The sequence below is a fragment of the Lepisosteus platostomus genome, chromosome 13, assembly GCF_059453375.1.
Source record: "Lepisosteus platostomus isolate fLepPlt1 chromosome 13, fLepPlt1.hap1, whole genome shotgun sequence".
In the NCBI taxonomy this organism is placed as follows: domain Eukaryota; kingdom Metazoa; phylum Chordata; class Actinopteri; order Semionotiformes; family Lepisosteidae; genus Lepisosteus; species Lepisosteus platostomus.
In genome coordinates, this window is record NC_142623.1 from 1,049,633 (window position 1) to 1,063,337 (window position 13,705).

The window sequence follows — 13,705 nt, forward strand, 5'->3', positions numbered from 1 at the left end:
GCTCTTACCAGCCCCCTGAGGAATGGGCACAGCCCTGACCAGCTATTCCAGGACTGGACACAGTGTTCTGACTGTCCCCCTGAGGGCTGGGTACAGTACTCTGACCGGCCCCCTGAGAGCTAAGTACAGTACTCTGACTGGCCCCTGAGGGCTGGGTACAGTACTCTGACTGGCCCCTGAGGGCTGGGTACAGTACTCTGACTGGCCCCTGAGGGCTGGGTACAGTACTCTGACAGGCCCCTGGGGAATGGGTACAGTACTCTGACTGGCCCCTGGGGAATGGGTACAGTACTCTGACTGGCCCCTGAGGGCTGGGTACAGTACTCTGACTGGCCCCTGGGGAATGGGTACAGTACTCTGACTGGCCCCTGGGGAATGGGTACAGTACTCTGACTGTCCATGTGCTCTGCAGCATTGAAAAAAGAGAGCCTGTGAGATGATGTTATCAAAGATCCTCTGGCTTATTAATATAATGCTATTACTCCTCTTCTCTCCATTACAAATACTTTTCCTGACCATTTATCACGTGCATGTTGATCTTTCATTTCAGATCAAAACCTCTAATCACATTCTTAAGCATCACTCACAAATTCTAAAATCAAAAGCTGGTGTTATCAAAGTGTATGACGCCCTTCCAAGTCCTGCAATACGTTTAGACATTTACTTAATTTAAAACGAATTTGAAATAAAATCAGACAGAGGATATAAAATGCTACACAGAGATACTGTAGTAAAGGTAGGAGGAAGAGACAGGGAAAGAGGGACACAGAGATAGACAGGCTCACCACACCTGGGCATTTCTTCTCGTTGCAGGGCCGTGACTCCTCCCCTGAACCATCACAGGGATAGCCCTGCTCCCCTGTGCCCTGACACGTCCTGAACCGCTGCTGAAAGCCCGAGTCACATGTCTTGGAGCACAAGCCCCAGTGGCTCCACGCACCCCACTTCCCGTCTGCTGCCAGAGAGGGAGGGAGAGAACCAGGGGAAGGGCACAAAGCAAGAGATGCACGGAGGATAAGAGATGCTTTTCAAAATATACTGATAAATTGTTAATGTCTCAGAAGCCATTAATGGTGTATTAATGACTGCTTTTGACTTTGTTCATTTTTAATGGTAAACTATTTATGAACACCACAGCCGGGAGTTGCAAAGCCTTTTCCAGATACTTGCACCACTTTTAACATTCCAAAAGAAGGAAAACACTGTTTATAGATTTTTAAAAAAACACTTTTAATGACTTGATTTAATGAGTTTTAACAGTTGAAAGCACTGGGTTCATGTTCATTCCTACTCAAAAACATTTTTCGAAACAATGCTTTATTCATAAGCCTGGGCACGACACAGCCTCATAGATGAAGAACTTTCACACAGCTCCTTCAACACATCAGGCATCCATGCACAAGCCCTTGGGGAAATATGTGTGAAAACACTTGAATGAAATGCCAACAAAGGTTTCAACACTTTTTCTCTTTCATATTGTGTTTTAAGGAATCAACAACTGTACGACTCTTAATACTGCACCAAGAGAATGAGGCTCTGCAGACATGCTCCTCCGACCGGCCCACCTGACACGCCCAACCCTCAGAGCCCTCCGAGCTCCATGGCGCCGGACAGGAGCGTTAATGCTGACTGGAGGAACAGTGTGTCCCTCACTTACGTCACTGTAGGCTTGACTGATGAAAGACTGGCTGATCCTGACCTACTGTCTGAAACAGGTTGGGGATTCCCAGTTGCACTCGGACGACGACTTGGCCAAGAACACACAAACTCGGCACATCTAGCCCATTTCAGCTCATTGAACCGAGAGTCTCACCCAGCTCCTTCTTGACAGAAGCCCAGGTATCGGCTTCAAGAACATGGCTGGGTAGCTTGTTCCTCCTGTACCCAGCTTGAAATGCACTTACTGTGCCTCTAGTTTCCACTTGTGTTCCCTGGTGTGTGTTTGAAGACATCTTCAGTAAATGCAATCGTTTTATAATTGACTGTACTGTTCTTTCACCGCGGACAGAGTATTTCTGTTCCATGTATTTTGTGCAGTAGAGAGATTATTTTAATTGAATGCCATACTTTGCACAAAATTGGAGTCTTTAGTAGAAGCAAAGTAACCCATTAGAATAGACTGACTCTAAAGGCAAGCCCAACTTGTAGTTAAATAAGAAGACACAGCTCTTGTCAATGGGTCTGCATTTACTATTTTGCCCAGCGTTCAGATACAGGCACAGATCCCGAAAAGCATCTGAAATGTGAAATGACAGGAAATTCTCACGGCCCTCTCCTTGTCATTGTGCAACGTGCGCTTAGTAACTCTTATCCACGCCTGCACCGCAGGGAAACTGATGAAGCTGGTCACCACAGGGAAACTGATGAACAAAAGATAATGCAGGGGAACATTTTCACTCCAGACTCAACATGAACGATAAAGACGTGCGCACACAGACGCACACTGATGCAAACTCCCCCTGCCTCCTACTGCTGCGTCTCTCGTTCTCTCCACTACCCCAGTGCCACTGCCCTAACCCCAGTATGGGCCGCACCGCATTCTGCACAGCCCACACAGAGCCCCAGGCATGTGGAAGTCAATAGGCTAATCTGGGGCGGACTGGGGTGGACCTACAAAGCTCCGCCCCAGGGAAGCCTCTTCGTGGGCGGGGTTCCGCAGTGCCTGCAGCTGGCGGGCGTACGTACCTGCGCAGTCCGCTCTGGAGCACGCCCGCGTCTCCGTGTGGGGCCCCTTGCACTCCGCCCAGCCGTGGACGGAGACGCTGCACCTCCGCGTGCGCTGCTGTGTGCCCCTGGAGCACGTGACAGAGCAGTGGCCCCAGGGCCCCCACTCCAGCCACTGCCCCTCCACTGCCAACACACAAGAAGACACACGGAGCACGCGCCCGCTGTTAGTGCCCGCCCGGGCTGTGCTAACGCAGCGCCGCTGTGGCCCCAGCCCTGATGCAGCAGGACCCAGGGGCCCCTCTGCTCTCTCTTTCACCCCCTGCCTTGAAAGAGCAGAAGAGTCGAGTCTCACCCTGAGGAAGACAAGCCTGCCCTCTTCTTGCAGGAGAACATCTGAAATAATTTTTCAGGGAACACTTTTTTGGGGAATTTATGGGCTTACTTCCACATAAGTTATGGATATATAGCAAACCCAGGGTGAGCTTTAACCCATGACCCCCTCACAGACAGCTGCTGTGTGTGAGCACGCTGGGGCCACAGGAGTCACACATGGCAGCAGCAGACAGGAAGGCGCAGTGTCCAGGAATAATGGACGCTGGAAAGGTTACAGCGCAGCCCCTGACAGTTTCACTAAGCTAAGAGAGCAAGGCTACGGCAACATTTAGTAAATCAGTCTGCCAATAGCTTGAATTTATTTCCCTTTCTGGACGAGCTATGATGCTGTGGGCTTGCTGTGAGTAAGGAGATGCGGTTCCCTAAGTCAGGGCTTTAGTGCTCGGACATGCTTCTCTGGGGAGCTAATCAGGCATGCCTTGTGAACGAGGCTGTACATAGAGTTCTGCCAAGCTCCAGTAACAAGAAAACTGAAATGAATAAAGAGCAGCAAAATGACTGACAATCACTGGTGGTGCTGCTGCTCTGTGGATACCTGCGCTAAGCTCACAGCTAGCTGGTTGAACGTCAAACCATTCTGAAGGATGCAGAGCTGCACTGGTCTGCTTGTGATCATTTAGATTGGTCGAATACCACAGCCGTCCTTTCTATCTCTCCTACACCCTCACCTCAGTGGCACCTACACCTCAGAGTCTCTTTAAACCCCCAGCTAAAACCACGGCCTTTTTTCGATGGAGACCAGAGACAGATGTCTTCTCATGTTTTAGTTCATTAGTGATGTTACGTTTAGGCTGAAAATTGTCTATAAGCAACAATTCAAAGCAATCACAGAAAGATAACGTGGCTTTGAAATCTGAGAGGGGAACAAAAAACATCGACCACATCCACCCTAAAGACAACAAACCTTTCGAAATGGCAAAGGAAAAAAGTTAAAATTCTGAACTGAACATACTGAACATACTGTAACGCAATGATTAATTAAGCAACATACAGTAGACCACTCGTGTGATGGGACATCTAACAGATTTCTTTGAGGAGTGGATTGATGCAAGTTATCCTGCTGGAAGATAAATTACAGTGAGAGACACGACAGAATTGCTTAAATAAAAGATACCACATAGGTTTGAATTCCATAGTAATTGTGTGACAGACACCGGTGTGTGTGTGTGACAGACACCGGGGTGTGTGTGTGACAGACACTGGGGTGTATGTTTGTAACAGACACCGGGGTGTGTGTGTGTGTGTGTGTGTGTGTGTGTGTGTGTGTGTGTGTGTGTGACAGACACTGGGGTGTGTGGGTGTGACAGACACTGGGGTGTGTGTGTGTGACAGACACTGGGGTGTGTGTGTGTGACAGACACTGGGGTGTGTGGGTGTGACAGACACCGGGGTGTGTGGGTGTGACAGACACTGGGGTGTGTGGGTGTATAGACACTGGGGTGTGTGGGTGTGACAGACACTGGGGTGTGTGCGTGTGACAGACACTGGGGTGTGTGTGTGTGACAGACAGCGGGGTGTGTGCATGTGACAGACACTGGGGTGTGTGTGTGTGACAGACACCGGGGTGTGTGTGTGTGACAGACAGCGGGGTGTGTGTGTAACAGACACTGGGATGTATGTGACAGTCACTGAGGTGTGTGTGTGTGACAGACTGGTGTGTGTGTGTGACAGACACTGGGGTGTGTGTGTGTGATAGACTGGGGCGTGTGTGTGACAGTGTGTGCATACTGACAGGCATTGTGACTCTGCAGCAGAAAAATTTGGAACAACAATGAGCTATTTAGTTACAGGTGTTAAAATACTACAGAAAACTTGCTTAAGACAACTTAAGAATGTGCAATGATAAGTCCTGTTGTTTTACATGATAAAATAAGTCTGGAAGCAATTATTTATAAACCAAGCTTCAGCTTATTTTTTGGTGATAAAGAACTCTTGAGTGTAATCCTCCATGTAAAAAACAGAGAGTCTCCAAAACAGAGCTTCGAAGAAGCCATAACCAAAAGCAGGATCTTTGTACTGTAACTCTTGCAGACATGGCTCTTCCGATGTCTGGAGCTGAGCACACCCAAGGCCTGGGAGTGGACAGCTATGATCTGCACGGCAGGAAGAACACATATCTAGAATGAATAGTCAGTGCAGGGGGTCTTTTGATTTGTATTTATTTTATAGACCCTGTAATGCAGTGTCCTATAACTTTAGAAAAGCACAAGGCAGTGACAGACGCAGTCTATGACTCTTCTTGCTCCTGTTAAAGCTGAGCAGTTTGTACTGTAAGTGTCATACAGTGCCTTTTCTACATAAGGCAGCACCCTGCAGCGTAACCTGTACTCCACCCTTCTGCACTGTCACGCACAGCAGGCCACATGTTCCTGTCCACGCATTTGGCTATACACCCTTTCAATAATATATGTGGGCTATACATCCTATCTGTGCAAACATTCCTGTCAATACATCTAGGCTATACATCCTATCAGTAAATCAGTGCAAATATTCCTGTCATTAAACTTGTGCAAACCCACCAATCACTAAATCTGTGCAAACACCCCTGTCATCAAGCCCGAGCATAATTCCTGTCACGAGCTCTGTGCACATACAGTACTCTTGCATTCACGGCTCCCCTCCATCCTCCACCCCTCCCCCCCAAAAAGACAAATTCAGCTTGAGTCACATCTCTTACCACTCTGAAGGCAGCGGGGACCCAGGCTACAGTTCAGAGAGCAGGAGCTCTAATTAGCCCATGAGCACACCGCACTTAAAAGTGCAGCCTGCGTCTTGCATTATTTAGCCCACTGTCTGGAGAGCAGCAGAGCGGAGTGCATGTTGTTAACAATGGAGCTGCTGGACAGTTCCACTCTCCCTGCACCCGCAGGAGTCTTTGCTGTGACGAGATGGGGGATTTTACAAAAGCAATCACTACAACGCCGACAGAGAATGCATTCTGTGGAAAAGAAGTGTCTTTTTTCCCTACAATGCACTGCTTTTGATGGAGCAGTGGTTAATCGAAGTGGCACGATGAGGGTGGAAAGGCCTGGAGGAGAACAAAACTGTTTCCTAAACACCATCTGAGCACACAGTGCCGCGCTGCTGTGGGAGTTTGCCCACACCCAGAAACACAGGGAGGGAAGAGGCCACTGTGTCCGATGACCCTGATCCAAACCGATATGCCAGAAGTGAGAACACGCACTGCTGCTCGAGAGCCGTTAAGCAGAACGTCGGGTTTTCAATCACCCGCCAGAACTCGACTGATTCGCCTTGTTTCCAGCCACAGGAACAGCATCTGATTTTAACCTGCCACTGCCTGTCAGCAGCCAACATGGGGGCATGAATGAGGTCTGCATCACGTCAGTTCTCCCTGTATTGTCTTGAATATTCACACGCAATATTAATGAAGTAAAAACCTTTCATAAATGGGTTGGTTACCAAACTGCATGGGAACACAAAGCTTTTAAAACCAGCTGATTTGTAATTTGCCCAGCTGAGCCCTGAATGTGATTATAGGGTGCCCAGAAGGATAAATACAGCCTCCTAATGCACCTCAAAACAGGGAAAACACAGAGTGCACAGAGAGCTGCATTAACAAACTTATTAGGTAAGGAAACACACTCGGCGCAGCAGCAAGTCAGGTGATGAAATGCAGTGTTTTGTTTGGCTGAAACCCCATGAAAGCTCTCCACAATCCTCTCTGCAATTACAGCCCGATGCTGATCATTAGCTCGGTGTATTAGTTGATGACGTATCTGCACTGCCTTTGGCTATTAAAATCAAATGTACAGTATGTGCCTGCCTTGAACTATTTTTAGATTTCGACATTTTAAGTTACATGAAAACTTCGGTTTGGAAAGTTTGGTGAAGTAACACCAGTTAGAAAACTGAGCCGCGGTTTGTTCGAGGTTTGCAGAGCATGCAAAATGTTACAGTATCACAGCAGGTAGTGAGTTTCTTAGAATAAAGGAACGAACGATGCAAAACAGGCTAGTGGTGCAGCCTGCATAGGTGCCTGATTGTAAGGAGCAGAGATGCTGACAGATGGGAGTGTGAGGAAAAGTACAACAGGGTGGAACAACCCAAACCCTCACTCACAGAGGATCACAGCCATTCCCACACACACACTTCCACTGGCAGGGGCTCAGCATGGCTTCAGACTCTCAGAGAGTCTGTACAGAGATACATCATGGTGCGCTGCAGATGAACTGTCTGCATGCAACAGTGTCTAGAGCAGGAGCTTTTCTCTCTTCCCGTGGAATAAGACTGCCTCTTTCTTCCACTGCCCTGGATTCTCCGCAGTGCTCTGCCCAAGCGCAGCACGCCACTTCCCTGCAACATTCCCACTGCCTCAGGCGAAAACAGGAGAATTCGAGAGCAGCACTGTCCAGTGATGGGAGCCCCCCCACACACAGCATCCTCCCAACCTGCGGAGGAAACCCCAACTCCTGCAGGCAAGGCCAATCCAGACAGCACTTCAGGTCTCTTACTTGGCCATTAATCTGCTCTGGTTTGGTTTAACGAGGTTTGAAATTGGGCTTTTATGTTGAACTTGTCAAACTCTGGTGCGGCTACATTGCACCTTCTACCCAGCAAATACTGAGGTGATCTGCTGGGCAGAGGAAGAGAGCACATTTCCCTCGCCAGACCGAGAGACTGACCGCTAACAAGAAGTGGCTGGTATCTCTGTGGTGACAGAACAGTGCTTTGCTCTCCAGTCCTCTTTAATCAAGTAGACACAGAAACGGCCGCAGTTTGCCTCATTCCGGACGCCCACTGCATGCCACTGGTCCAGATATCATGGAGGAAGTGCCTTGCTCCTGCCCTTTGCCCGCCTGCACAATGTCTTTCAGGTAACGAGCACAAGATACGCTATGTGCTTGCTTACACAGAAGCCCAGGTTGTGGCTCAAACTGCTGCACAGTCAGAGTTTCAATTTCCCTCTTTGTTTGATGTTTGCCAAGAGACGAGCTGTTATCTCCACAATGATGCATCTTGCAACACATAATGTGCTGCTAACCTGACAGAGTCATTCTGTATCAAGACCAGCAGCACCTCAGCAATCTAAGCCACTTCACCTCCTCAGATGGAACAGATAAATATTCAGCATTTGTGGAGAATCAGGGGCAATTGGGTTTCAGAATCCCTTATGAATTTTAAAAGTGAATGTAAAACTTGCAGAGAACAGAGCCACACAGAAAAGTCAATGCGTCAGCACCGATAAAGAAATGAAAGTGTCAAATATTCTCTTCGCTTTTAGCCACAGTTAAAGTGTAAACTGTAGAACAACATATTTCAATAAATCGTCTTGTAATATTTATGTCCTTATATCACATTTATGAATCTTTTAATACCTGTTTTCCATATGCAATACAATAAACATGGGCATTAAGCGAGCGAGATTGTATGACGGAAATAGTATTGTCTTACAAAATATTCTTAGCCTGTGATTCATTTCATTAATCGTTGTTTTTGTTACACCAAAAAAGCACTTTTTCTCTGGCTTTGTGATTGTGGCTCAATCTCCCACCCCCATTTCCCTGGTGACTCATGCAAAAAATAGCTCTTGTAACAAATAAAGACACCCGGAGCCAAACCTCTCCTAGCCAGAGGCTTCTCTCTGATGTCTGATGATAGGGGAACATCAGATATTGGTCAGGACACAGAGTCAAAAGTCTCCCAGAGCTCATTTCCAGCAGGAGGTGTGAAGTGCTGTACAAGCCCTCTTATCAGCGACTGCTGCGTGCACAGAGCACAGGCCGGCTCTGAGGAGAGCTAATCCGCTCACTCATCAAGGGCACGCCAGCCACCGAGCACAATCCCTGTCCGAGAATTAACCGGCTTGCGTGAAGCGGGATCAGCAGCGTGATTACTGGAATTATTCAGGGCTTTTTTTAGACAGAGTTTTATTTTGGCATAGCCTCTGGTAAGTTTTAAATATCTTTGATTTACAATTAAAATAATTAAGACATTTAAGCAGATTTAGAAAATATATGTATACAAATCAAGGGAAAGTTAACAATGTAATATTGTTTTGTTCATTATTCAAACACAGAGCTCTCCTATTGTACCCTGACACCAAAAACACAATCATTATAACAGTAACATCAATAATAGCACCAAACTGAGAGCTGCAGGAGCTACAGCGTCATGATGAATTAATCAAGAGCATTTCCATTAATGAGTGCAAACCTGATTATTGAGTGACAGTATTGATTTTTACATGCTGGGGATGAAATCTTTTCTGGTTGTTCTGGGGACACACTGAACCCCCCTCATCCCCAGATTAAAGAATCATGGATATTAAGAAGCTGGTATGAATAAGTAGCAATTTAGAAAATCACTGAGATCATATGCATATTTATTCAACTCCTTAGTTTACCAACATTTGCTTACATAGTTAAGGAAAATATAGATGGCTGTAAAAATAAGATACTGAGAATATTATAGACAGACTTACACAGGTGAGCAGACAGACTAGAACATGTGCATCGCAAGAAAGATTAACATATACAGAAATTTAGGGTCAGTGGATTTCCCAGTGCAGGGTGTCAGTTAATATACTGTATGTCAGGTCATTGCTCACGCTCAAACACACTGTCGGTGCATGATTTGATCTCTTCTGAGGTGCAGAAAACACAGAGGTTGGGCCCTGTTGAAAGTAATAGTGTTTTTCTTCCTCCAGTGCTCCTGCACTAATCACTGGACAGCTCAGCCACTGGAAATCAAACATAAAATTCTGATGCTATGGCTCCAGAGGCACCATACTCATGTTGTGCCTTCTAGCAGCTCAAGTGAAGACTTTTCTTACCCAAGTCTTTTGGATAAACATGACCCTGCAGCTCACTGTGTCTGGAGCATCATGTCAGCAATTGGCTGGGAAGATGACGGTTCACACTGACAAGAGCCATTGGCCATTGCAGCTTACCAGTAAAAACCCGTGGGTGTAGGTATGCGAGAGGAAACCTCTGGGGAGGCCTTGACTAAATGGAAGGCTTTTTCTACAAAAGAACTTAAGGCATGTTGTAAACAAGACAGGGCCATTTAGCCCATTTTGCTTGCCAGGTTGCTAGTGATTTTTCTTTTTCTATCGTGCCCTTTGCATCATACATGAGGTTTCTGCACCAGTGCAAATGTATGCTCCATTTTTTAAAGTACAAGTACAGGCTGACCCCCCTCACAAAAATAACTAGCAAAATAAAAATATTTCACGCATCCTTATGGATGCCACATGGAGTTTCGTGCCTTTCAAATTTATGGAACACGTAAAGGTTTATTCTATGCTGAAAAGAGAATGGAATTAACCATGCTTTTCAGTCAGGTTCGGGTCATGCTCTGAGCCTTTTCAGCATGGAATAAACCTTTACTTGTTCCTTTTGCAGCCTACGCATGTGACGCAGCTACCTACTTGAACTTCTTTAACATTTTTGACCACTGCCCATAAATATTTTTTTTTCCTGTTAAAGCAGGTGTTTTTTTATAAAATCATTTATGTTTTGCTAGAGTGAAGATGCTGGCAAAAGCCTGAGGTCAGAGATTCCTCTGATTCCTTCTTTTAAATACACCACCAAAAAGACAATGCTGCCAAAAAGATTTCATGTTTTTTTTAGGTATGCTTTGTTTCACGCCATCCTTTTTTTTCTTAAGAAAGGTATATTTGTGCTTCCTGGCTGGACCAGAAACAGATTCAGAACATCTGTGACACAGGAAGTGAGGAAGATGAGTTGTTTTTTCTCATTTAACTATAAAACAATTAAGCTGGGCGACTCACGGTGCCTATGGCTGGTAGGCAGGGGTACAGCAAGGCTATGTACAAGCTTAATTCACTACAGCCTCTAAGCAATTTCGACACAAGAAAATACAACTGGTGTGAGAGGAAACCTCTGAGGATCCTTCACACGTAGAACCTTCCTGCTTGACTGATTTCACCTTGTTTCCAGCAACAGGAACAGCATCTGATTTTAACCTGCCACTGCTTGTCAACAGCCAACATGGGGGCATGAATGAGGACTGCATCACGTTCTCCATGTATTGTCCTGAATATTCAGAGAGAATAAGAAAGGCTGGAAAGGCTCCCGAGTGGCTCTGCCTGTACAGCACAGGCTGAACTCCATGGTTCAGGCTTTTCTGGGTCAGGTGTGCATTTCGTCACTAGCTGACGATGACGGCGGTCCCCCGGGAGTCCTGATCTCTCGGCACCTGATAACAGGGGATGCTGGAAAAGGCTGGGTGACTTCAGCCTTGCAGTAATGTCAGTGAGAGACACGCTGCCTCTCCCTTTGGCATTCTGGAACCACGAGCAGCCCTGCGGGTGGGCATGTCAGAAGAGCAAGTCAATATGCCTCATTCTCTGCCAGGCAGGTACAGGCGTTGTTGCCAGGGAGCCGTATGTCAAAGAAACCAATGGCGATTACTGGCACCACAGTGAAAAGGCTACAAAACTGAGGAGGCGATTTGGCCCAAACAAGTAGACAGACTAAGACCACATAAAAAATATCAACTTACTATATATACCACAAGAAAGCTGATGACATCCTGAACGAAAGAAGTGCAAATTAAGGCAGAAATGACGGTCAAGACGCAGACGTAAACAAGCCCTAACAGTACGGGACAGACAGGGACAGAGAGACTGAGAGAGGAAGAGGAGGAGAGAGCGGAGGAGGGGCGATGGTACTAACCGGGGCACGTTACGATATTGCAGGGTTTAGTCTGCACGTCTTGCCCATCGCAGCCCTTCCCTCCGTGCTGCGGAGCGACGCAGATCCGCGACCGGGTTCTCAAGCCTCTGCCGCACGTAGCAGAACACAAACTCCAGGGGGACCACTCCTCCCACAGCCCGTGCACTGCAATACACCACAACAGACACCAGGGGGCGGTCACCAGCACGCATGCACCACAGTGCCCGCCCCACACACACACAGCGGGGGAGGACTGCCTGGGCAGCACGTTTCCTCCGTGCACAACACACACTGGAAGCAGTGCGAAAGCACTACATGCGCACAACTACATACTGTATCTATTCATGTCTCGATCGAAAATATGAGTTCAAACTGTTTTTAATCTTAACTTTGTTCAGTATAGAATTTTTTTTCAATAAAGGCATATTGGAAAGTTAATCTCCCTAATGAGAAGAAATTAAATGTTAACAATTTTTTACCACCTTTCAAAGAAATAATTGCAGGATAAATGAGTGAATGGATGGGTAGCCTTAAAAAGAAAAGATTCAGTGCAAGAGGTTTGCACACAAATCAAGATCAATAGGTGAACAAGTACTGGATAATAAACCTGAAATATGCACTTATTACATAAACCGGTGTATCATTAACAAAAAATTAATGGATTCTAAAATTACTTTGAGTATTTTCTGTAAAACATGGCAAGGGAAGGATATTTCACAGCTAATTGAAAGGCCACAGCTGGAGTGAGAAACGAGCTACAGTACTTGAAGAAGAGAATCAAAATTATCCTGGCAAGAAAAACTTCACTGAGATTACCCCACACACAACGCAGCTCCACAAAAGGGTCTCTGGGTCACCACAGCAAATGAGATCTTGCTCACAATCTACATGACGGGCTAAATAAAGAATACAGAAACCTTGGAGCTGCAGAAGCTCCATTTAGGAATAGCAGGCTGACAACCCCCCCCTCAGTTTTCATGCAACTTCATTATTGTCCAATCAGAAATGTGCTGTTTGTGCATCTGCTTCCATTTCACTGACCTGCCCGGTCAGGGCATACACCTCCCACGATGCACCACTGCGAGGCTACTCTGTTCCTCTGCACCCGAGTCTTAGCTTTTACTTCTGGGATGGTTTCTTCACTGTCTCCCTTGTATGTGTGAAACCCTACATATGCCATAAGCCACCGGCTTTTCTTCTTCTCGCTTGAATAAAAAATTCACTAGTTTAGCTGAACCACTCAGTCTTTCCTATCTCTTTCATGGCCTTTACACAGCAATGTGCTTCCTTTAATTAAACTACATGAAATATAATAATAATAATAATTGGTATAACCTGTTGAAATGTGTGAAGTCTGAATTATTTATGATTCTATTAAATGAAAGTGCTGTGTTAAAGAACACACAGTACAGTATCTGCAGTTCTAAGTCAGATATCATGAGTTATTAATGATGAAGTCAAATGTCAGCTCGTTATCAGTAATGGTGAGCTGTTGAAATTGACATTCACAGGAGCGACTGTGCTCCCGATCTGTGAGAGCAAGGGCGAGCAGTGTCTTTCCTGCAGGGCGGCTCCACACCTTAGCTCAATGTCCAGGTGCATTGCCCAGCTCTCCGAGCGGCCAGTCGCCTTTTACTACCACAGCAGGAAAGAGCAGCTTTGCAAGCCATGGGGCAGACTGTTTCATTATTTAATTAATTTATTTAAGCGTCAGTGTGCAGAGATTCTGCTTCAGTTCTTGGAGATGGGCTCTGTTTATTACAGTACTGCACTCTGTCAGGTGGTAGGTTTTACCATCGTACTGTAAGGAAGACACCAGCAACGGGCAGGCCCTGGCCTTTCCTTTGGAATCAGCATCAAAAGGTAAACCACATGGTGAGCTAACATTCCCAGCCCCACTGAAAGGCATTGCGCTGAGCTGCTTTTAAAAACCCCTGCCCTATGGCAAAACAAAGCCTTGCACGTACACTCATTAGTCCCCTATG

The 13,705-nt window shown here is 46.3% G+C and overlaps 1 protein-coding gene across 12 annotated transcripts in view; it reads right to left on the bottom strand.

Annotated features, from left to right (window-relative positions):
• Window positions 1–13,705, bottom strand: part of adgrb2 (adhesion G protein-coupled receptor B2) — a 164,295-nt gene that overhangs the window by 77,154 nt on the left and 73,436 nt on the right. For 9 of the 12 annotated variants that reach the window (XR_015925870.1, XM_088602461.1, XM_088602458.1 and 6 more), the window contains exons 5-7: window positions 11,721–11,885; window positions 2,686–2,850; window positions 791–955 (exon numbers count right to left, since the gene is read on the bottom strand). Coding sequence is in view for 11 of the 12 variants with exons in the window: in XM_088602461.1 (XP_088458587.1) it covers window positions 791–955; window positions 2,686–2,850; window positions 11,721–11,885 (495 nt within the window). In the remaining variant the exon portion in view is untranslated. The remainder of the gene's footprint in view (window positions 1–790; window positions 956–2,685; window positions 2,851–11,720; window positions 11,886–13,705) is intronic. The other 3 variants (XM_088602459.1, XM_088602468.1, XM_088602466.1) reach the window with 3 other exon arrangements.